The 24,453-nt window shown below is 40.5% G+C and overlaps 1 protein-coding gene across 6 annotated transcripts in view; it reads right to left on the reverse strand.

The window, feature by feature from the left end:
• The window catches only part of hdac5 (histone deacetylase 5), a 288,826-nt gene that overhangs the window by 21,932 nt on the left and 242,441 nt on the right, over positions 1–24,453 (reverse strand). For all 6 annotated transcript variants that reach the window (XM_033035320.1, XM_033035315.1, XM_033035317.1 and 3 more), the window contains 4 exons: positions 5,671–5,778; positions 3,765–3,820; positions 2,877–2,964; positions 2,136–2,255 (listed from right to left, as the gene is read on the reverse strand). In XM_033035320.1, the coding sequence (XP_032891211.1) occupies positions 2,136–2,255; positions 2,877–2,964; positions 3,765–3,820; positions 5,671–5,778 (372 nt within the window). The remainder of the gene's footprint in view (positions 1–2,135; positions 2,256–2,876; positions 2,965–3,764; positions 3,821–5,670; positions 5,779–24,453) is intronic.

Raw genomic sequence — 24,453 nt, forward strand, 5'->3', positions numbered from 1 at the left:
GAATTTAACACAGAAAAGTGCAAAGTGTTGCATTTTGGGAAGTCTAACCAGGACAGGACCTACACAGTGAATGGTAGGGCTCTGGGGAATGTTCTAGAGTAGAGGGATCTAGGAGTGCAGGTACACAGTTCCTTGAAAGTAAAGTCACAAGTAGATAGTGGGGTCAAGAAGGCTTTCGGCACATTGGCCTTCATCAGTCAGAGTATTGAGTAGAGAAGTTACGAGTTATGTTACAGTTGCACAAGACATTAGTGAGGCCACATTTAGAGTATTTTGTTCAGTTTTGTTCACCCTGTTATAGGAAAGATGTAAAGATCGAAAGGGTGCAGAGAAGGATGTTGCCAGGACTCGAGGGCCTGAGCTAAAGGGTGAGGTTGAGCAGACTAGGACTTTATTACTTGGATCGCAGGAGGAAGAGGGATGATCTTATAGAGGTGTACAGATCGTGTGAGGGATAGGGCACAAAGGCTTTTACCTACAGTAGGGGAATCAAGAACCAGAGGACATAAGTTTAAGGTGGAGGGAAAGATTTAACAGGAACCAGAGTGCCAACTTTTTTTTACACAAAGGGTGGTAGGTATAAGGAAACATAGAAACATAGAAAATAGGTGCATGAGTAGGCCATTCGGCCCTTCGAGCCTGCGCCACCATTCAATATGATCATGGCTGATCATCCAACTCAGTATCCTGTACCTGCCCTCTCTCCATACCCCCTGATCCCTTTAGCCACAAGGGCCACATCTAAATCCCTCTTAAATATAGCCAATGAACTGGCCTCAACTACCTTCTGTGGCAGGGAGTTCCAGAGATTCACCACTCTCTGTGTGAAAAATGTTTTTCTCATCTCGGTCTTAAAGGATTTCCCCTTTATCCTTAAACTGTGACCCCTTGTCCTGGACTTCCCCAACATCGGGAACAATCTTCCTGCATCTAGCCTATCCAACCCCTTAAAAATGTTGTAAGTTTCTATAAGATCCCCGCTCAATCTTCTAAATTCTAGCGAGTACAAGCCGAGTCTATCCAGTCTTTCTTCATATGAAAGTCCTGACATCCCAGGAATCAGTCTGGTGAACCTTCTCTGTACTCTGTACTCCTTCTATGGCAAGTCTTTCCTCAGATTTGGACATGCTGCCAGAAGGGGTAATTGAGGCAGGTACTATCTCAACGTTTAAAACACATTTGGATAGGGATATGGATAGGATAGGTTTGGAAAGATGTAGGCAAAATGCAGGCAGGTGTAGAAGGGGCATGTTTGTCGGCGTGGGCAAGTTGGGCCAAAGGGTCTATTTCCACATCGTATGAATCTATGACTCTATAACTATTACAGGTTGCCAATTTTTTCTCTGTCCAGGGTTCTTAAAAATTTGGTGGATATATCGGTTATGAAATTTCAAGATCCGTAAGTGTCAGGAAATGCCCTAGTGAATAGGGAAACTGCAAATGAAACCTCATTAGTCAAAATGGAAGGGGAACTGGTTTAATATGTCACAGATAAATTGCTGGAGCTCTTTATTGAAGAAGTAGTAACAGGACACGATGAGATCACTTACTGATCCTGTCTCACCGCATATGACCAGTTCCAAAATTACATGTTCCCTGCTTTTGCACGTGATATAACTGCCTTAGAAATGGTTTCAAAGCACATTCCTCAACCCACCCTCAAAACTACCTTGGCCAACTGGATTTTCTCAGTCTGAGTAAATAAAGAATGGCAAGGCATAGCCAGAAAGATTTTATGAAAGGGAAATGCACGTCATCAGAGTTTTAGTGTGTAATGAGCAGGGTGTATAAAAGGGAACCCATGGATCAAGATTTCCAAAGTGAAAAATGATCTTTCAGGTTATCTTGCATAAGAACTGAGATAAATTAGAGGTAAGCATAATTTAAGATTCAGGTAAATAGGGGGAGGGAGAAGAAGAGAGAACAATAGCATCTGAGAAAGGCCGTAGGCAGAAGAAGGGAAATGACATAAAGGATGATAGTCAAAGCAACCCTGGTGCTTCATCTTTTGCATCTGCGACTTATGCAAACTTTAGTCTGTTGAATTAAATGGTCTATGATTTGAATCCCTTAAGGGAAATGTTATACTCAAAGATTTAAAAGCATTAAATTAATAGTAGTTGACAGTAACTCACTTCATCTGGGGCACCACTGCCGGGAAAGAAATTTCCATCATCATATCGATGAAGAGAAATGTACAACACATTAGGATCATTGTAAAAGGCCTGCTGTGTACCATTTCCATGGTGAATATCCTGCAATGGAAACAAACAGATCAATTTCAAAAGCATAAAATCGAAGGAACGTCATATCTGATTAATTTCTTGACTCCTCGCAAATCACCTTTTAATTACCCCAGCCAGCTAGAGGTTGCTGCCTCAGGCTTTGTCAATTTACATGTTTTGCTCCAAATATACCACTTTTCCATTACTAATTTAATTGAAATAAAATTGAAGACAACTGCAGACATAAGCAACTGCAGATGCTGAAATCTTGAAGAAAAAAACAAACTGCTCAAGGAACTCTATGGGTCAGGCAACATCTTTGGATGGAAATGGACAGATAACTTTTTGGGTCAGGACCCTTCCTTTGCCCTATTCCTTCTCCTCACCTCTTTCTACCAGCTATCTCCCCTCTACTCCATCAGTCGAAAGAAAGGTCCTCACCAAAAACATTGGCCTGTCCATTTCCCTCAACAGTTCATCCAGCAGTTTTTTTTTTGTTTAACATTGCCCTGGAATGTTGAACAGACACAATCAATTGCACTGCAGAGAATTTAATTATATTTCTGTATTGCTTATAACACCTGAATCAAATACTCAATTTAGTACCCAATTTAGAATCAAATACCCAGTTATAACATTTGTAACACATACCCAATCCACAATTAAAATTTTTCCAATGTTAAGTTTCTGCTTCAGTAGTTTGGCTGAAATTGCCACCGAGTTAAAAAAGCAAAAGCCCCTGAAAGAGAAAAATGAAAAAGACACAAAAGCAAATTTAATCAACAGGTAATGATTAATTATTAACCTGTTAAATAGTGTTAGAGATTTTGCCCCTAACAATAAGAAAACAATATTTTAATGAATATCATAAATATTAAATTGCCAAACTGGACTTGGATCACTATATTAGTTATAAATTGCAAAGGTAATGTTTAAAGAATACTTCTGAAAAACTTGCATACTATTTGTTTTTGATGATCTATTTAATCTAGTATCTGACAAACCTTAAACCAAAATTATATAGGAAACATTCAATATAATACAATATTTTCAATATTACAATAGGTGGCACAGGAGATAGAGCTGCTTCATCACAGGGCTAGAGACCCGGTTTCAATCCTGACCAGGTGCTGTCTGTGTGAGAAGTTTGCATGTTTTCCATATGGCCATGGGTTTCCTCCGGGTGCTCCAGTTTCATCCTACGTGCCAAAGATTTGAGGGTTTGTAGGCCAATTGGTCTATGTAAATTGCCCCATATCTATTGGGATAACCTAGAACTAATGTGAATGGATGATTGATGGTCAACGTGGCATAGGTGGGCTGAAGGCTCAGTTTCCATGCTGTATCTTTCAATCAATCAATCAATATTTCAGTACATACTGTAGGCCAGATACTTTGAATATATTTATTTAGTTCTGTGGAAGCCATCCTATGCATTCAGCTTTGTAATAAGGCATCAACATGGCATAGCCATTACAAAACTAATTTAATTCAACCGATTCAGATTTAGTGCTTAGATAATTCTTGGTATGAACTTACATTGCAGTGGATTCTTCAGCATGATGCCCGGGTGGTCTGACAACAGCAAAACCATTCTGTGTAAAACAAAATCTATCTTAAATCCTGAAAACTATATATAGATGATAAACCTTAATTCGTTTGAAATGTAATATGCACATCCAGATTATATCTTCCTACAAATGGGGGATAAAATTAAACATATCTCCCTGGTACAGAGAATGATCAGTTTAAGGATTAACATGTTCAAAATGAATGCAATGAATTCTCTTTAAACAAAGAAGGGCATTTAAAACATTCTTAAAATTATATTTAAATATATATATATATATATATATATATATATATATATATATATATATATATATATATATACAGAATATTTTTTACAGAATCCCCAAGTGAACCATTAGGGAATATATTCAATATATATAACACATACAATATATAATATATATATATACACACACACACATTATATATATATTCTCTAAACATATATATATATATTCTCTAAACACACCACACACACGCACACACACACACATATATATATATATTCTCTAAACATATATATATATAATATATAATATATACAATATATAATATATATATATATATACACACACACACATTATATATATATTCTCTAAACATATATATATATATTCTCTAAACACACCACACACACGCACACACACACACACACACACACATATATATATATATATATATATATATATATGAAAAGCAGTCAGCTCCCAATGCACAGGATGAAACAGTCACAGTCCAATAGGGTGATGTTTGAATTTCCTAAAATTGCAATTTGATTTAAAATTATATTAAAACAAGAGAATCAGAACACTGTTTTTGGTTTCCCCACAGAACCAAGGTAAGTTTTAAACCTCTGAGGGAAAGAACAGGTTAAATTAATTTTACGAATTCAGTAACAAATGATGAAAGCATCTAATCAAATCAATAACAATTAAACTCAAAGACACCCAAAATGTTTATTATTTAAAAAAGACCACAGACTTTTAAGATTTTTAAAATACTTAATTTGTTTGAAAAATTAGCTGAGGGCATTTGGACGAAATACTGATTTATTAAGCCTAAACTCCTACTTTACAGAGGTTTTCTGATGAGGAAAATGTAGTGAAAACACGCAATTGCTAATGGCAAAAGACCAGAGAGGAATGGGATATTCCCTCAATTTTGTGGATGCTCAATTACAAGAATAATGATAGATGATCTTGAAGGTCATAGGTTGGATAGGAAATATTCAGAAAAGATAACCTAACCATTATTAAATATCAAGTAAGTAAATAATGGTCCAGATTTAAAAATTAGCGTCAAACGGATATCATATGTTGTGTACATACAACGTTTGACGCTGATTTTTATATATACTATAGACTACTGTGTACCGTTTTTTTTAAAGCATTGAATGTTTAACACACATTCATACATTTTAAGAAAACAATTAAAATAACCTTAAACCCTTTCAGGCATGAAAAGTAAATTTTGAACGTTTTTTAAACAAATTTAAGTTTTTTTTAAACAAATAATAGCAATCTCTTTTGTTACCATTCAGTGGGAAATAATATTTTTGCCTGATTTGATCTAGCTGTATTTGAGTGTTCCTTCTGCTAGCTGTGGCTGTTACACTCTTACGCCCGTGGCAAGTTTGATAGCAGCCACAATTTGTAGGCTCATGGCAAACCACTGATGATAATGTAGGTATCTTGCGCTTGGAGACTTACGCAAATATCACAGGGTTGCTGAGAGCTTGAAAGAATATTAACAGCAACAATAGTTTCAACAGTAAAGCTATAAGATCTCTTTAAAGTATTTAGTTATGATAATGGTATGGTGACAACCATAAAACAAATTCTTGTTGGCAATAGCTGCAATGGTTCTCTCTCACCTTGAGTTCCCCTGCAGCAACCTTAAATGAGAGTTCAATAACACAGCCAACAGCCATGCGAACAGCGCTAGAAGAATGCATCTCGTTCCACACAGTGTCACTGTCCACCTAAAAATAGATAAGAAAGGAAACCCCATTTTTTTTTTTTCACTTAATTTTTATTGATTTTTAAGAGATATTTTCAAAACAGTGCAACACCATCACCATAAATAAAACAAAGTAAGAAAAACAGCAATCAAAATAAAAAAATAAGTAGATGGGGGGGAAAAGAAAAAAAAGTTAAAAAAATAAAAAAATTGGAATAAGACCATGTGGTTCACTTACCAAATTAAAAAAAGAAAAACCATTACATTGATTAGTTATCTGGAGATAATTCAACATTCATACAAACATACCATCTAGTTCTATATAACGCAATCTTCCCATATCTAGCTCGGCATTTATCTAGTTGGTGTCATGGCTCAAATAAACAGTCCATTTTTCCCAGATCTTCTCAAATGAATTCTCCTTGACTCTCAAGGAATATGTCAATTTCTCCATATTAAAGATGTCTCGCACAATTTCTAACCACTGTTCCTGTTTTGGACTTTTTTCATTAAGCCACTGCCTGGTAATGGCCTTCTTACTTGCTGCAAGCAAAACTTTAATCAAATATGTATCTTCTATTTTTGCACTATCTTTAATACGCCCCAGATACATCACAGGGCAGGTATTTGGGATTTTATAACCCAAGATATTATTTACAGCTGCATTAACATTTTCCCAGTATGACCTTATCTTTACACAGTTCCAGAAAATATGCGAGTGGTCTGCCTCCGTACTCCCACACAGCCTCCAACAGTGTTGTTGGACAGCAAGTTGTCTGCTTTTTATTTTGGGTGTTATAAAAAAGCGAGATAGATTCGTCCAGCAAAATTCTCTCCATACTAGTGAGCTTGTGGATGAACATTGTGTTTCACACATTTGATGCCATTCTTCTTCTGTTATTTGAATCTTTAATTCTGCTTCCCATTTTGTTTTTATGTAGAGCGTTGATTCTCCCCCGCTTTCCACCAGAGCTTGGTAGAAAGCAGAGATGACCCGAGACCTCTTCTGTTTGTATGCATCCACAATCACCTTGATCACATTATTTGAAGTTTCATCTAGTTCTGGCCTTATCTCTTTTATAAAGTAGTCTCTTAATTGCAAGTATCTAAAAAAATCTTTGTTTTCGAGACCATACTTTGACTTTAAATCTTGGAAGCTCATAAACTCGCCATTTTCTGAAACCGTATACTTTGCCGTTATGCCTTTTTGTGCCCCTTCTTTGAATTTTGAATCATACACCCCTGGCTTAAACTTTGAGTCATATGCGAACCACTTCAATGCGTGAACCCCTCTTTTTAATTTGTATTTTTCCACTATAACATTCCATATTTCTAACGTAAATGCTACTATTGGATCCATAGCATGTCTCAAAGCCCCTCTCAAATATTTGTCTCCCACCAAAATCTGGGTCTGGTAACCCTGTATCTCCCTTTCCATTTCTTTCCATCGAGATTCATAATCAGGTCTACACCAACAAGTCAGAGGTCTGAGTTGAGCTGCATAAAAGTATTTCTTCAGATTTGGTAAAGCCTTGCTTTTCGGCAGTTGAAGTGTTGTTAATTTTATTCTTGTTTTTTTGCTATTCCAAATGAATCTAGAGATCATTTTATCCCAGGCTATGAATTTATCTCGGGGAACATTAATTGGGAGAGATTGGAATAAATATAGTAGTTTAGGTAGGATATTCATTTTTACCGTTTGTATTCTGGGACTGAAGTCTAGAGGAACCTCTCAACATCCTTTTTGATGTTTTCTTCAATTTTGTTATAATTAGTTTCAAACAAGTTGGAAAGTGTTTTGGTTATAGTTACACCAAGATACTGCATCATTTTAGAGTTCCATTTCAGATTATATGCATCTCTGATTTGTTGGGATGGAGAATAATTGAATGAAAGAATTTGTGTTTTTGTTATATTCAATTTATACCCTGAGTAGTATCCATATGTTTCAAATAGGTTCATTAGATTTGGGAGACATATATCTGGTCGTTCAAGAAAAATAATTATATCATCAGCGAAAAGACCAATTATATGTTCTTTCCCCCCTATTTTGACCCCCTGCAGGTCTTCTCTCTGCCTTATTGCTTGTGCTAGGTTCGATATACAAAACGAAGAGAGTAGGAGAGACAGCATCCTTGCCTTGTGCCTCTCTCTAACTGGATCCTTTTTGATATGTTTCCATTTACCTTAATCCTAGCTGTAGGTTCCTGATATATTGTTTTAATACACTGAATTGCATCTTCATTGAAACCAAATCTCCTCAGTACTTCATATAAGAATACCCAACTAACACTATCAAAGGCTTTTTCTGCATCTAAACTGACCAGGACCATATTTGTATCCTTTTTTTGAGCATTATCCACAATGTGGAGGGTTCTTCGAATATTGTCCTGTGTTTGACGCCCCTGAATAAATCCAGTTTGGTCTTCATTAATCAGATCTGGTACAAAAGTCTCGAGTCTTTTGCAAATGATTGAGGTAAATAGTTTGTAGTCTACATTTAAAATTGAGATTGGCCTGAAATTTTTACATTGCTCTTTGTCTTTGCCTTCCTTGGGTAAAATGGTAATAATTGCATTCCTTCCATGATGGGGGAGCCCTGCCCTCTTTAAGGGTCCAGTAGAAAAACTGAAAGAATTGGAGAAAAAACATAAAAACATACAGGATCAGTTGGTACTAAAACAGATTAAGGAAAAAAGGGGGGAGATAGATGAGATCCTCAGGGGAGATATGGAAAAAAGGGCAAGATTCGTAAAGCAGACCTATTATGAAGCAGGTCCAAAAGCAACTAGACTCCTGGCCAGACGCCTGCGTAAACAGCAGGCCTCTAATACAATTCATAAAATAAGAGATCCTAAAACCAATCAATTATCACATGAGCCAGATGAGATAGAAAGAATATTTGAAGAATACTATAAGAAACTCTATTCTAAACCACCATCAGCTGACGAAAGGACAATGAGAAGTTTTCTTAACTCACTTGATCTGCCATCCATTGGTGAAACACAAAATAATACCATTACGTCACAATTTACGGTTAAGGAGCTGGAAGCTGCAATCAGTAGACTCAAGGCTAGTAAATCACCAGGCAGCGATGGGTTTCCACCAGAATGGTACAAGGCCTTTAAGAAAGAGCTAACACCTCTGCTCCTGTCTTACTTTAACTGGAAACCCCATTTTCTAATTACAAGTTAAACATTCTGGAAGTATTCAGTTAATGGAATAATTTGCTCACCTATAATTTTGTTAATATGATCATTATTATAACTATAGTTACCATTTTGATCCAAGAAAATGTTTGAATGTATACTACAGATGTGTTTTGCACATAAATTGGAAACATTTGGAAGTTTTACTAAAATACCTTGTCAAAAAGGGGTTTGAGTGGGGGAAAAAGAGAAAGGAAGGCAAGGAATAAAATTGCAGAGCTTGGAATCCCAAGTATATAGGCACAGCCAAGAATGGTTGGGTGGGGGAATGATCATTGATGCTTCCAAAATAGTAGGTCAATAGTACAAAACAAATGCTGGAATCACACTTTTAAATAGATTTGTAATATTTGACATTCAGACATGTAGGTAAAGCATGTGCTTGGTTATACATCGTTGGATATTTCATAAAATATTCTCAGATTGCTTTAAAAAATATAACTATTAAATGATAAGGCATGCCTTTTGCAGAAATTATTTAAATATAATTATTAAAGCACAGATATGATCTCAATGGTCTTGTCAGCACTTCTTCTTTATCTGCCCGGTACTTTTGTTAAAAATTAATCTGGGTCTGGAGTTACATATTGATCAGACCAGGTGAGGACATCAGATTAAATTATTTGATGAACATTAACAATCAAAAGGATTTTTGGATTAAAGGGCCTGTCCCACGTGGGCGTCATTTGCGCGTCATTTACCCAACATCATTTACGCGTGCATGGCGCGTGGTAAGGCGTAGTGGCATAGGCAGTGACGCGCGGTAGCGCACGGCACCCCAGGATTTTGGGATTCACAAAATCCTCTCGCGCCACCTGCGTTTTTTAAAATTAAATTAAAAAAAAAAAAATTATTAGAAGCTATTATACAAGAAAAAAAACATTTGGCATGTAAAATTATACAATTATTGCACAGCAATTTTGACCTTTTAACCTGAAAATGAGAGAAAACAAGAGAGAAAGAACAAGAGAAGGAAAAGGTGAAAAATGAAAAGATAGGACCCCTAGACTACCTAAGTAGTGTGGCCAAAGAGTGAGTAAAGGTATAAGAGAGGAAAAGGAAAAAAGAAATAAAAAGAAAAAAGTGGAGATATACCTGCCCCTCGTCTCCCCCCCCCCACCCACCTCACCCAACTCATAGTTGGATTTAAATCCAAATTTGTGTTGCGCCATACTATCCTTGAAGAATTCGGTAAAGGGTGTCCATGTCTTGAAAAATTGATCTGGTTTTTCTGCCAAGACAAGCCTAATATTTTCCAAATGTAGTGTCTCGGATATGTTTGTAATCCACATCTTTACAGTAGGGACTGATGTGTATTTCCAAAATTTAAGTATTAATTTTTTCGCCGTTATCAGGCCATAATTAAGGAAATGTCTTTGAAATAGTGTTAGCTCAGAACATGCTTCTGACGTACCTAGAGTCATCAATTCTGTGTCGGGGTCCAATTTTATTTTAAGTATTTTAAGAGAGGAAAGTATTTTAGAGAAAACATTTCAAAAATTCCAGAAATTATATTGCTTTATACAGGAGGCAAAAGAATGAGTTATGGTTGCTTCCTGAAGGAGACATTTATCATAAATAGGGAGACATTTGGGAAACATAGAAACATAGACAATAGGTGCAGGAGTAGGCCATTCAGCCCTTCGAGCCTGCACCGCCATTCATTATGATCATGGCTGATCATCCAACTCAGTATCCTGTACCTGCTTTCTCTCCATACCCCCTGATCCCTTTAGCCACAAGGGCTATATCTAACTCCCTCTTAAATATAGCCAATGAACTGGCCTCAACTACCTTCTAAGGCAGAGAATTCCAGAGATTCACCACTCTCTGTGTGAAAAATGTTTTCCTCATCTCGGTCCTAAAAGATTTCTCTCTTATCCTTAAACTGTGACCCCTTTTCTGGACTTCCCCAACATCGGGAACAATCTTCTTGCATCTAGCCTGTCCAACCCCTTAAGAATTTTGTACGTTTCTATAAGATCCCCCCTCAATCTTCTAAATTCTAGCGAGTACAAACCGAGTCTATGCAGTCTTTCTTCATATGAAAGTCCTGACATACCAGGAATCAGTCTGGTGAACCTTCTCTGTACTCCCTCTATGGCAAGAATGTCTTTCCTCAGATTAGGAGATCAAAACTGTACGCAATACTCCAGGTGTGGTCTCACCAAGACCCTGTACAACTGCAGTAGAACCTCCCTGCTCCTATACTCAAATCCTTTTGCTATGAATGCTAACATACCATTCGTCTTCTTCACTGCCTGCTGCACCTGCATGCCTACTTTTAATGACTGGTGTACCATGACACCCAGGTCTCGTTGCATCTCCCCTTTTCCTAATCGGCCACCATTCTAATAGTCTACTTTCCTGTTTTTGCCACCAAAGTGGATAACCTCACATTTATCCACATTATACTGCATCTGCCATGCATTTGCCCACTCACCCAGCCTATCCAAGTCACCTTGCAGCCTCCGAGCATCCTCCTCACAGCTAACACTGCCCCCCAGCTTCGTGTCATCCGCAAATTTGGAGATGTTGCATTCAATTCCCTTGTCCAAATCATTAATATATATCGTAATTAGCTGGGGTCCCAGCACTGAGCCTTGCGGTACCCCACTAGTCACTGCCTGCCATTGTGAAAAGGACCCGTTTACTCCTACTCTTTGCTTCCTGTCTGCCAGCCAGTTCTCTACCCACATCAATACTGAACCCCCAATACCGTGCGCTTTAAGTTTGTATACTAATCTCTTATGTGGGACCTTGTCGAAAGCCTTCTGAAAGTCCAGATATAACACATCCACTGGTTCTCCCTTATCCACTCTACTAGTTACATCCTCAAAAAATTCTATAAGATTCGTCAGACATGATTTACCTTTCATAAATCCATGCTGACTTTGTCCAATGATTTCACCACTTTCCAAATGTGCTGCTATCCCATCTTTAATAACTGATTCTAGCAGTTTCCCCACTACCGACGTTAGACTAACTGGTCTGTAATTCCCCGTTTTCTCTCTCCCTCCCTTTTTAAAAAGTGGGGTTACATTAGCTACCCTCCAATCCTCAGGAACTACTCCAGAATCTAAAGAGTTTTGAAAAATTATCACTAATGCATCCACTATTTCTGGGGCTACTTCCTTAAGTACTCTGGGATGCAGCCTATCTGGCCCTGGGGATTTATCGGCTTTAATCCATTCAATTTACCTAACACCACTTCCCGGCTAACCTGGATTTCACTCAGTTCCTCCATCTCATTTGACCCCCGGCCCCCTGCTATTTCTGGCAGATTATTTATGTCTTCCTTAGTGAAGACAGAACCAAAGTAGTTATTCAATTGGTCTGCCATGACCTTGTTCCCCATGATCAATTCACCTGTTTCTGACTGCAAGGGACCTACATTTGTTTTAACTAATCCTTTTCTCTTCACATATCTATAAAAGCTTTTGCAGTCAGTTTGGAAGATCTTATTCAGTTTAGACCTTGAATAATAAAGTCTATGCAGTATTTTAAATTGTATTAACGAATGCCTAACGTGCGTGACACGCAAATGACGCCCAAGTGGGACAGGCCCTTAACCTGGTAGTTCCATGGATAGCACAACTGATACTAGGATACCAGATTTAATCACATAAACTTCAATACCACAGCTGTTATTGTGGGATTCAAACCTGTTTTGTAACAGTTTGTAACATTTTGTAACAGGCCAATTAGTTGGAAAACTAACTGAACTGTTCCAATGAAACAAAATATAAGCTCGATGAACAACTAATCTTCCAATGAGGTTTGCTGCTATCCAACATTCAATTCACCATTTTTAATATAACCAGTCCTTCCACTTTACATCAGAACTGGGAAATTTCAATGAGAGACCACCAACCTGCAACATTTTTTCAGGATTTCTTCTTATACACATGCTGCTTGACCTGCTGAGTATTTGCAGCACTAACATCAAGTCCAACAAGTTGGTGGTGCCAACAATGACTGCCTCGCCAACAGTCTGTCTGTCCCTTCCTTCTATGTGTTTGTATGTGTTAAATGTATGATTTTGTGTTCTTTAGCTTGTTTTGTGTGGGGGATGGGGGAGGGAAACTTTTTCTATTCTCTTACCTCGACGGAGAAGCGATTTTTTCCGCATCGTATCTCCGTCGCACTGCGGCCTATCATCGTGGAGATCGACCAGGAGCTCCATCGCAGTGGCCTGCGGGACTTACCATCACGGAGCTCGCGATCCCTGTCGGGGATCATCTTTTGGGGCTCCAACCGTGGGAGCCTGCGAGACTTTAACATCGCGAAGCCCACGGTCTCTGGTTAAAGACCGACATCGGGGAACTCCAAGCTGCAGGAGCTTCGACCGCCCCGACGCGGGAGTTTCGATCGCCCCGACGGGGGCTTCGACCGCCAGCTGCGGATGGTTCGACTGCCCTGACACGCGGGAGAATAAAGAGGAAGGAGATTGCACTTTATTGTCTTCCATCAGTGTGGAATGTGAGGGATCTGCTGTGGTGGATGTTTGTTAACTTTTATGTAGTTATGTGTCTTGTTGCTTTTTTTAGTATGGCTGTGTGGTAATCTGAATTTCAATGTACCTTAATTGGTATATGTGACAATAAACTGACCTTGAAACCTTGAATTTCAGATATCCAACAACAAGTTTTTATGCTGAAGCTTGGAGATGCTATTTGTTTTTCTTCATCTATTTACATTTTCTCCAGTCAAGTCAACTGCTATTAACAAACCTCGAACAACTGCTCTCAGTTGTATCATTTAGTTAAACCACTTGTGTCATTTTGTCTTTCTTTCCCTCCATCCCGTCATAGACATTCTCTTTGGCAAAACAAAGTACTGGAGGAACTCAGCAGATCAGCCAGCATCTGTGGAGGAAGTGGACAGACGATGTTTCTGGTTGGGATCCTTCTGCAGTCTGAACAAATGTCGTCCATCCATTCTCTTCACAAATGCTCTCCGACCCACTGAGTTCCTCCAGCACTTAGTGTTTTCGTCAAGATTCCAGCATCTGCAATCTCTTGTGTCTGCAGTCATTCCCTTTGCTCTCTCCACCTTCTCTGCAATTTTAAATATGATTGATTTTAAATCTTTCCTAGATCTGATGAAAGGTCATCCAACTGAAATATTAACTTGTCTCATTGCCAACTGCTGCCTAACATGCTGGTATTTCTAGCATTTTCTGGTTTTAATTCAGAATCTGTATTTTTTTTCCTTTTCCACAGTACTGCTACACTCGGTTAAATTTTTCCAACATGAGAACATATAATTGAAAAACATCAGCATATTGATGTAAACATTATGTATTAGAACTGAAAAGTCCATGTTTAATGTACCACACGCCTGTTCGATGCAACCTGTCCATTGCGCAGAGATGACATTAAAAAAAAAAGCAGAGCATCAAATTTTTAAAAGGTTCAGCGCATGAAATATATTGCTTTCATGAACGTTGCATTACAGGCTCAAGCTAAATCCTTCCATTTCCCAAGGAAAGATTATTCAAAGTTTTCTTGGTGTCCCAAAGATAAATAACAAATTCCAGAATATCTATTTAACTTCCATTCTGTTACTTTTGTTATTTTCATGAGTAAAAATGCTGCTAGGACTATATTGTAACTGGCATATAAAAAAAATACAGAAGGTAGACACAAAATGCTGGAGTAACTCAGCGGAACAGGCAGCATCTTTGGAGAAAAGGAATGGGCGATATTTTGGGTCGAGACCCTTTTTCAGACTGATGGCAGGGGAGTGGGCGGGACAGAGATAGAATGTAGTCGGAGACAGTAAGACTAGTGGGATAACTGGGAAGGGGGAGGGGATGGAGAGAGAGGGAAAGCAAGGGCTATTTGAAGTTAAAGTCAATGTTCATACCGCTGGGGGGTAAGCTACCCAAGTGAAATATAAGGTGCTGTTCCTCCAATTTACGCAGGGCCTCACTCTGATAATGGAGTAGGCCCAGGACAGAAAGGTCAGATTGGGAATGGGAGGGGGAGATAAAGTGCTGAGCAACCGGGAGATCAGGTAGGTTAAAGCGGACTGAGCGGTGTTCATCGAAACGATCGCCCAGCCTGCGCTCGGTCTCGCCGATGTACAGAAGTTGATACATGGAACAGCGGATACAGTAGATGAGGTTGGAAGAGGTGCAAGTGAACCTCTGCCTCACCTGAAAAGACTGTTGGGGTCTTTGGATGGAGTCTAGGAGGGAGGTAAAGAGTCAGGTGTTGCATCTCCTGCAGTTGCAGGGGAAAGTACCCTGGGAGGGGGTGGTTTGGGTGGGAAGGGACGAGTTGACGAGGGAGTTGCGGAGGGAACAGTCTCTGCAGAAAGCAGAGAGGGGTGGAGATGGGGAGATGTGGCCAGTAGTGGGATCCCGTTGGAGGTGGCGAAAGTGTTGGAGGATTATATGCTGTATGCGACGGCTGATGGGGTGGAAGATGAGGACAAGGGGGACTCTGTCCTTGATGCGAATGGGGGGTGGGGGAGTAAGAACAGAACTGTAGGATATCGAGGGGACCCGAGTGAGAGCCTCATCTATAATGGAAGAGGGGAACCCCCGTTTCCTAAAGAATGAGGACATCTTTGATGATCTAGTATGGAAAACCTCATCCTGGGCGCAGATGCGGCATAGACGGAGGAATTGGGAGTAAGGGATAGAGTCTTTACAGGCAGCACGGTGGGAAGAAGTGTAGTCTAGATAGCAATGGGAGCCCTGGAACAATACCATCAAAGATCCTTACGAAAGATTCTGAGGATCAGCTGGGAGGACAAACGCACCAACATCAGCATTTTGGGGGAAGTCTACATGACCAGCATCACCACCACAATAATGCAGCACCAACTTCGATGGACTGGCCATGTCATCTGCATGTCCAACACACGTCTCCCTAAACAAATCCTGTACTCTCAATTGAAGGAAGGTCGGCGAGCCCCCGGCAGGCCAAAGAAACGCTTCAAGGACAACATCAATAACACTGAAGAAATTCCACATCACATCAAGCAACTGGGAGCACATTGCATTGGACAGGCGCTCCTGGAGGAAATCCGTGCAGGAAGGAGCTGCACTGCATGAAATGGAACTACGCAGTGTCGCAGAGACAAAGCGACAGCACCGTAAGGAGAGAGAGAGAAGGGAGCTTGACAATTACAAACCACCGCCAGTCTCCACTGCCCACGTTGCACCAAGGTGTGTGGATTGCGGATCGGCATCAACAGACATCTGCAGACCCACAAATAGACCACCCTATCGAGAGGACACTCATATTCGTTTCGAGTGGCCGCCGATGATGATAATGGGAGTCAGTAAGTTTGTAGTAGATGTCGGTCAATAGTCTGTCTCCAGTGATGGAGACGGTGAGATCCAGAAACAGTAGTGAGATGTCGGAGATGGTCCAAGTGCATTTGAGTGCAGGATGGAAATTAGTCATGAAGTTGAAGTCAGTGAGTTCTGCATGGGTGCAGGAGGCAGCACCGACGCAGTCGTCAATGTAGCAGAGGTAGAGTTCGGGGATAGGGCCAGTGCATGCCTGGAACAGTGATTGTTCGACATACCCAACAAAGAGGCAGGCATAGCTGTGGCCCATGCAAGTGCCCATAACTACGCCTTGGATTTAGAGGAAATGGGAGGAGTCGAAAGAAAAGTTGTTGAGGGTAAGGACCAACTCTGCGAGGTGGAGGAGAGTATTCATCGATGGAAATTGGCTGGTTCTGCGGTTGAGGAAGAAACGGAGGGCTTTAAGAACTTCCTGGTCGGAGATGGAGGTGTAGAGTGACTGGACATCCATGGTAAAGACGAGGGAGTGGGGGCCTGGAAAACAAAAGTAATTGAAGAGACGAAGTGCGTGTGAGGTGTCTTGGACATAGGTAGGGAGGGATTGGACGGAGTCGAGATAGGATGGAGTTGAGATTTGTGGAAATTAATTTGGTGGGACATGAACAAGCAGAAACAATCGGTCTGCCAGGACAGTTCTATTTGTGGATTTTGGGGAGAAGATAAAATCGAGCCGTGCGCGGCTGGGGAATGATAAGGTTGGAGGCTTTAGAGGGCAGAGGGCCGGAAGTAATAAAAATCAGAAATGGTGTGTGATATTAAGGTTTGGCGCTCGTCTGTGGGGTCATGGTCCAAAGATAAGTAGGAGGAGGTGTCTGAGAATTGCCCCCTGACCTCAGACCAGTAGAGGTCAGCGGGCCAGGCTACCATGGCGCCTCCCTTGTCGGCGGGTTTGATTATCAAGTCAGGGTTGCTGCAGAGTGAGTGGATGGCTGTACGTTCACATAAAAAAATACAGAGCCTGGAACGTGGTGACATCTTTGCCAGCAGAAGAGCAGGTTAATCTTGAATATATCAATCTTAAACTCCTAATGCTAAGAAACAGGCAAAATTGATGCTGTAACTAATAAGAGTCTTGGACCATTTATTGTAGATGAATTGGCGATCATATGATCAACATGACCGACATGGAGATCCCAGCCCTGTGACGCAGGAACAGTACATGCAGTACCTGGAAGAGCTGGGGAGACCTCCAATGTGTTTGAAATGTGTTCGCTGGGGTGGTCCCCTAGTAAGAATGAAGAGTCAGGGTCTACAACCCCTACTCCACCACCCTAACAATCTTTGGTCAATGTACAGTCCGTGAAAATAAGATTGACTTAAGGGCTAAATTGCTTCACCAAATGGACATGAGCGAATGCTGTGCACTGTTTCACAGAGATATGCCTTACACCCAGCTCTTCAGACTTGGCCCTCTAGCCCAAATGTTTCTCGATTCATCGCATGGACTGGCCGGCATCATCAGCAAAAAGAGAGAGGCGGTGGCATATGTCCCACAGTAAACATTTTATGGTGCATGAGCATGATGGTCTTGCCCAACTTCTGCATCCTGTACTTGGAACATTAGCACTGAACTATCAGCTCTTCTATTTCCCACAGAAATTCACCTCAACTATCATGTCTGCAGTCTACATCATAAGGTCATAAGGAAAAGGAGTAGAATTAGGCCATTTGGCCCTTCAAGTCAACTCCGCCATTCAATCATGGCTGATCTATCTCACCCTCCTAACCCCATTACCTCTGACACCTGTACTAATCAAGGATCTATGTGTACGAGAGAACTGCTGGTTTAATGCAAAGGTAGACACAAAATGCTCGAGTAACTCTGCGGGACAGGCAGCATTTCTGGAGAGACAGAATGGGTGATGTTTTGGATCGAGACCCTTCTTCAAACTGCTCTGCCTTAAAAATGTCTATTGCCTCCACAGCCTTCTGTGGCAAAGAACTCCACAGATTCACCACTCACTGACTAAAGAAATTTCTCCTCATCTCCTTCCCAAAAGAACATCCTTTAATTCTAAGGCTCTGACCTCTCGTCCTCGGCTCTCCCACTCGTGGAAACATCCTCTCCACATCCACTCTATCCAAGCCTTTCACTATTCTGTATGTTTCAATGAGGTCCCCCCCCCCCTCATTCTTCTAAACTTCAGCGAGTACAGGCCCAGTGCCGACAAACACTCATCATTGGTTAACCTACTCATTCCTGGGATCATTTTTGTAAACCTCCTCTGGACCCTCTCTAGAGCCACCACATCCTTCCTCAGATATGGTGCCCAAAATTGCTCACCATATTCTAAATGCGGTCTTACCAGTGCCTTATAGAGCCTCAACATTACATCCCTGTTTTTTGTATACAAGCCCACTTGAAATAAAAGCTAGCATTGAGCTTGCTTTCTGTACTACTGATTCAACTTGCAGATTAACTTTTTGGGAATCCTGCACCAGCACTCCCAAGTCCCTTTGCACCTCCGACTTCTGGATTCTCACCCCATTTAGAAAATAGCCTGTGTGTTTAATCCTACTACCAAAATGCATGACTCCACACTTTGCTCCACTACATTCCCACTTCTCTGCCCACTCTCCCAACTGTCCAAGTCCTTCTGCAGAGCCCCTGCTTTCTCTACACTACCTGCTCCTCCACCTATTTTCGTATCATTCGAAAATTTTGCCACAAAGCCTTCAATCCCCTCGTCCAAATCATTAGTATGCATCCCGTCTCAAGCAGATGCTCCGCTAGAACTTGAGGAACTTTATGTTGTGGTCAACAAATACCAGACAGTATACCCTGGCACCTCCCCATCATTTTTGGGGACTTCAACAAGGCTAGCTTGAAGTTTGCAGTTCCAGCAAAGAGGATTGTACAGGGGTGGTCAACTGGGCAATCTTCCTGAATTCACCAACAGATAAATCTGACATGATTGTGACCAATAATTACCATCTGGGTGTTCCCTACACTAACCAGTCGCCTTGGATAAACCAGGAGATCCACAATCTACCGAGGAACAGATCTGTGACGTTGAAGTTAGACAAACCACAGTCATCGAAGTCATCTAGGTATGACCTAGAGAAGCCCATTGCAAACTCAAAAAAACACATCCAAACCAAACTGGAGTTTTAGAGGGATGCTTGGCAAATATGGTAGAGCTTTCAAGACATTGCTTCCGAGAAGGTGAAATCAAGTAGGTCAGCTGACAGCAACGCATCCCTCACTGACAAGGAGAATAATTATGTGCCTTCACGAGGAATCTCGCCCCCGACAGCCCTTTGATCTCAGTCCGAGGCCAACGTCAGAAGATTGTTCATGAGGGTGATCCCTCAAAAACGTCAGGCTCTGACGATGTATCCTGTGTGGACCAATTTGGAGGTTTTCATGGACATCTTCAAATTCTCACTACTACAGTCCAAAGTTCTCATAGGATATCTATACTATCAACGCCCATGAGCAAGGTGGCATGCCTCAATGACTAGCGACCCGTGATATACACATCTATTGTGGAAAAAATGCTCCGAAGGATTGGTTATGGCACACTCCTTGGGTATGAAGATCAATTGATTGCAATAGCCCTTCATCAGAATGTGTGTCCTGCAGTGGAGAGAGCACGGAACGTAAAGAGTAAACAAAAAGAAGAAAAGTGGTTTCACTGTGTAAAATTACAACAATAAAAATTAGTTTAACTTGTGACTTTGAATCAGTAACAAGATGACTACTCCAAGTCTTACTCAGTTTAGGACTTTAAAGAGATACCATTTTAGAAAATCAAAATCATTTCTGATCATTAAAATTTGTGGTGACTAAAGTGACACTGATATAAACGTTAGCAAAGATCCTGTCCCTATTATCCCAAGAATGCAATGCAAACTAGGAAAGGGGTACAATTCCACAATTAAACTTCAGGGTCATGGATAAATCATCAAACCAAGATTTATTTTTGGAAAGCTAGCCATATGCATGCAATCATAATTAGCATCTTCCAGTTAAAGCAAACACAGAGTGTTACTAGAAATTGATGTTATGTGAGCTATGTTATGCCACTAAACCTTTATTTTAATTTTTGATGAGGCCGTTTCCTGGCAATAAGCTCACAGCTTTGGATGACTGGAAGCCAGATGTTCTTGCTGCAGAACCAAGAAAAGATTCCATGAGATGGCTTGCCCAAAATTCCTTAAGAGAACTGCACCGGGCATTGGAATTTTTGTTGTTTTAAACAGATGGAATAAGGTTTTGGATAATTGTGATCACAGTAAGTCTACTGTTGGTCATTTTGTTTCTGTATCATTTTCTTAGGCCAAAAAGGTAGTTTTAGGTGGACTTTCACTGTTGATTGGAGAGATCCAGGGTTCTACAGTTCTTCAGGGCTTGATCAGGAGCAAGAGGGTTCACTGCAGGCCCAAAGGAAAATTTTTGATTCGGAGGAAGTGAATGCTTCCCAAGAGAGCTGACATTTGCTTTGAACATATATTAAAAAAACCCCATCAGGAAATCATACTTTTTCAGGAAACCTGGTGTGCAGCTTTGAAATTCAATGGCGCTCAAAGTCTGAAAAATGGTGCTTCATTAACATCTTTTAATTACAAATCTGTTTTGCAGAGTATCAAACTCGCCGAGATGAGTAGGAAGTCGGCGTGTTTCTGGCAAGTTGTGGTTGTGTGTTATTTATTTGAAGATTTGATCCGCTGCCGCACACGGAGGACATTAAAATGTACCCCATGGAATCTAGCCAATATAACATTCCTATTATTTCCTGGGGATTGTTTTTTTTTTCCATGCCTCTTCTTCCGATTTCCTTTTCTTGTCCTTATAGATTATTTTGTTTAAATGTTTTCATGTTTTTCTATTCCCATTCGTTTTTGCCACATCCATCCGTGGTAGTGTTACTTAGTATGCTTAGTGTTCACTCAATGTTACTTGCCTTTTTCAATTATTCAATTGGTGAATTTTCCAATATTTGGCTCTTCCAAGATTGACGTAATCATTAAACTCGGTGTCCATGCTGCTTCAATGATAATATGGCTCTTCCAAGATTGACGTAATCATTAAACTTGGTGTCTATGCTGCTTCAATGATAATATGGCTTTGAATCCCATTCTACTCCAGAGACGTGCAATTTCTCTGAGCCAACAAATCAGTGCAGTGCTGCACTACTGAGATGTTGTCTGGGAAGGGTGATAGGAACAGAAACAGAAGCAGGAGCAGGCCATCCAGCCATTTGATAATGACTAATTTCCACTTCAGCACTACATTCTCAATTCCCAGAAATCCATTAATTTCAGTTTTGAATGGATGTAGCAACTGATCTTCCCATCCATCTGGGGGTAGAATATTCCAAAGATTCAGCACACCTTATTTCAATGCTAAACATTCTCCCTGCATCAAATTTGTGAAACCCTATAAGAATTTTGTGATTTTGTTTGAGATTTCCTCATATTTCCCAAAATATAAAGGTCTCAATGTACTCAATTTCTCCACAAAACCACCATTATTGGAATCAGTCAAGTGATTATTTTCTGCACTGCCTCTTTGGCATATGCTTCCTTTCTTAAGTTAGGTGACCGATACTATACTCCAGATGCAATCTCACCAGATATACAATTGCACTCCTGCAATCAAATTCTCTGGTGGTAAAGGCTGATACACTACCAGGTCCCTTAATTGCTTGCTGCACCTGATTGTTAGTCTCAGTTGCTTGTGTACTTTGGTCTCTTTGCACATCTAAACTATTCAATCCCATACCATTTAACAAATACTATTTTCTTGTGTTATATGCACAAAATGACAAGTATCATCAAATGGATAAACTTGCATTTGTCCACCTTGTATTCCATCTGCAATTTTGGTTGCTTACTCAATTAGCTTGTCCAGATCTCCTTGAAGCCTCTTTCACCATGGTCCCTACTCATGCCTCCCAGTTTCTCAGCAAATTGGGAAATAATGGGAAATCTTGTTCCCTTAGCAAAATCATTAATATTGTCATGAATTGCTGGGACCCAAACACTAATCCTTGCTGTTCTCAATTAAGTCTTAACTTGCCCAACGATCTATTTAACACCTCTCTTTGCTTTCTGTCCAATAACCAATCCATGTCACCACATAATCACTAATTCCAGGCTGTCTAATCTTGTTGTTCAACATCTTATGCAGGACCCTATTAAATGACTTCCAGAAATCCAAATATACGACATCCACTGGCCGTTCCTTATTTATTCTACGCGTCATATCCTGAAGGAACACCAACAGATTAATCAAACTTGATTAAACTTCATAAAACCATGCTGACTGTGTTCAATCATTTTCTTTTCATGATGTTCTGCTATTACATTGCTATTATATGATCCAGAATTTTTCCAACCTCTGATGCTTGTCAAAGGGGAAATGCTTGCATTTCTCTTTCCCCTTTCTAAAATAGTAAATAACTGCTACTTAATCACTTCAGTTCCTGATTTTCATTGGACCTTTGAATGACTGATTTGGGTTTCTGCAGCTTCCAATCCTATTTGCCTACTTATTTCCCTGCAACCTATTCTTTCTCCCCACAATTAATCTGCACTCAGCCACACTAGGGTGAATGTACAATGGCCAATTAATTATCTAGCATGTCTTTTGGAGATGGGAGGAAATGGGAGCTTCCCTGAAGTCAACAAAGGCACAGGGGAGACTTGCACACACCACACAGGTAGCATTGGATGTCAGAATGGTATTCGGGTTATGGAGCTGAGATGCATACATGCTGGAATTGCAATGTTCAAGGCAAGTGGACTTGCCCAAAGTTGCGAGAAGAGCTGTTGAGAACTACAAGGTAATTTGCAGCAAAGACGTACAAGTTAGTCTACAGTATTTATCGAGTGCTCCTGTTAAGCTTCAGATCATTGGCAACACTCAGGATATTGAGAGTGGGAAATAAGTTGCTGCTAAATACCAAGGAGAATGGTTAGACAACTGCTGGAGCAGACATTCGCTGTCACAAGTATAACACAAATGATACTTGGCACTTTCAGGTCAAACTTAGGTTCTTTGGCATTCAGACATAATTTAATTGTGGAAGATTTGTTACATAACTGAATATGCCCCAATCATCATGGACCATGCCCATTTCAGACATTTTAATAAACAGGTTACTGATAAAGGTGGGTGTAGGACATTTCATTAGTCAAAAAGTTTGAATCCAATAATTGAAGGGAATTGTAAAGAATATGCAGAATAAGCAGGAGATATACTGAGGTAATTGCCTGCAGGGAGAAAATGCAATGTAAAACCTTCATAAAATAGCTTTTTGACTTACTATATTCTACAACCAATTCAATGATTCTATCAGCGTCCTACCAATGTCCTTTCTTTTAAAATATATACCAAATAAATGAAAGACACTAGGAGATTGAATGAGTTTCCACACACATTCCAGGCAAATCAGTGATTCACTTGTACTTCTTCCAATTTAGTGTTCTTCATTTGGTGTTGACAATGTGCCTTCTCAATGCCAGAGAACCCAGAGCATATTGGTTGACTGCTATGCCTCAATTCAGACTACATGTTCTCTTTTCCTCTCCCACTCTGACCTCTCAGTCAACATATGTTCAAGGAACTAAACTATAACAACATTTAAAATTAATTTGGACAGGTATATGGATAGGAAAGGTTTAGAGGGATACCAGACCAAGTGGGACCCGTTGGGCCCCGTTCCCCCAACGCAATATTCCATCACTCACCCGTTCCCCCAACGCAATATTCCACCACTCACCCATATCCCCCAACTGCACAGGCACATCTCATTTCCCCTCATCCCCCAGCACTCCCTCCCCCATCTCTTCACCCTCCCACTTCTTTCCCCTCTCCCCCTCCCCCACTCACCTCTCCCGCCCTCTCCTTTCCCCTACCCTCAGTCACTCCCTCCCTCCCTCCATAACCCCTCTCCCTCTACCTGTTTAAATAACATTATACAACAATCCTCTCCTCGTCCCCTCCCCACTCCCTCCCTCTCCTTCCAACAACGTTACAAATCTCTCATTGGACTAAGAGACTTGTCTTTGTTAACATTGTCCATAACCCATTTCCCTTCCCTACCCTAAGTGGGACCCATTGGGCCTCGTTCCCCCAACGCAATATTCCGGTCTGGAGCAGCGGGAGGAGCGCGGCTCCGGGCCCTGGCTATGTCTGTGTCCAGCGTGC

This window comes from Amblyraja radiata, chromosome 16 (assembly GCF_010909765.2).
Source record: "Amblyraja radiata isolate CabotCenter1 chromosome 16, sAmbRad1.1.pri, whole genome shotgun sequence".
In the NCBI taxonomy this organism is placed as follows: domain Eukaryota; kingdom Metazoa; phylum Chordata; class Chondrichthyes; order Rajiformes; family Rajidae; genus Amblyraja; species Amblyraja radiata.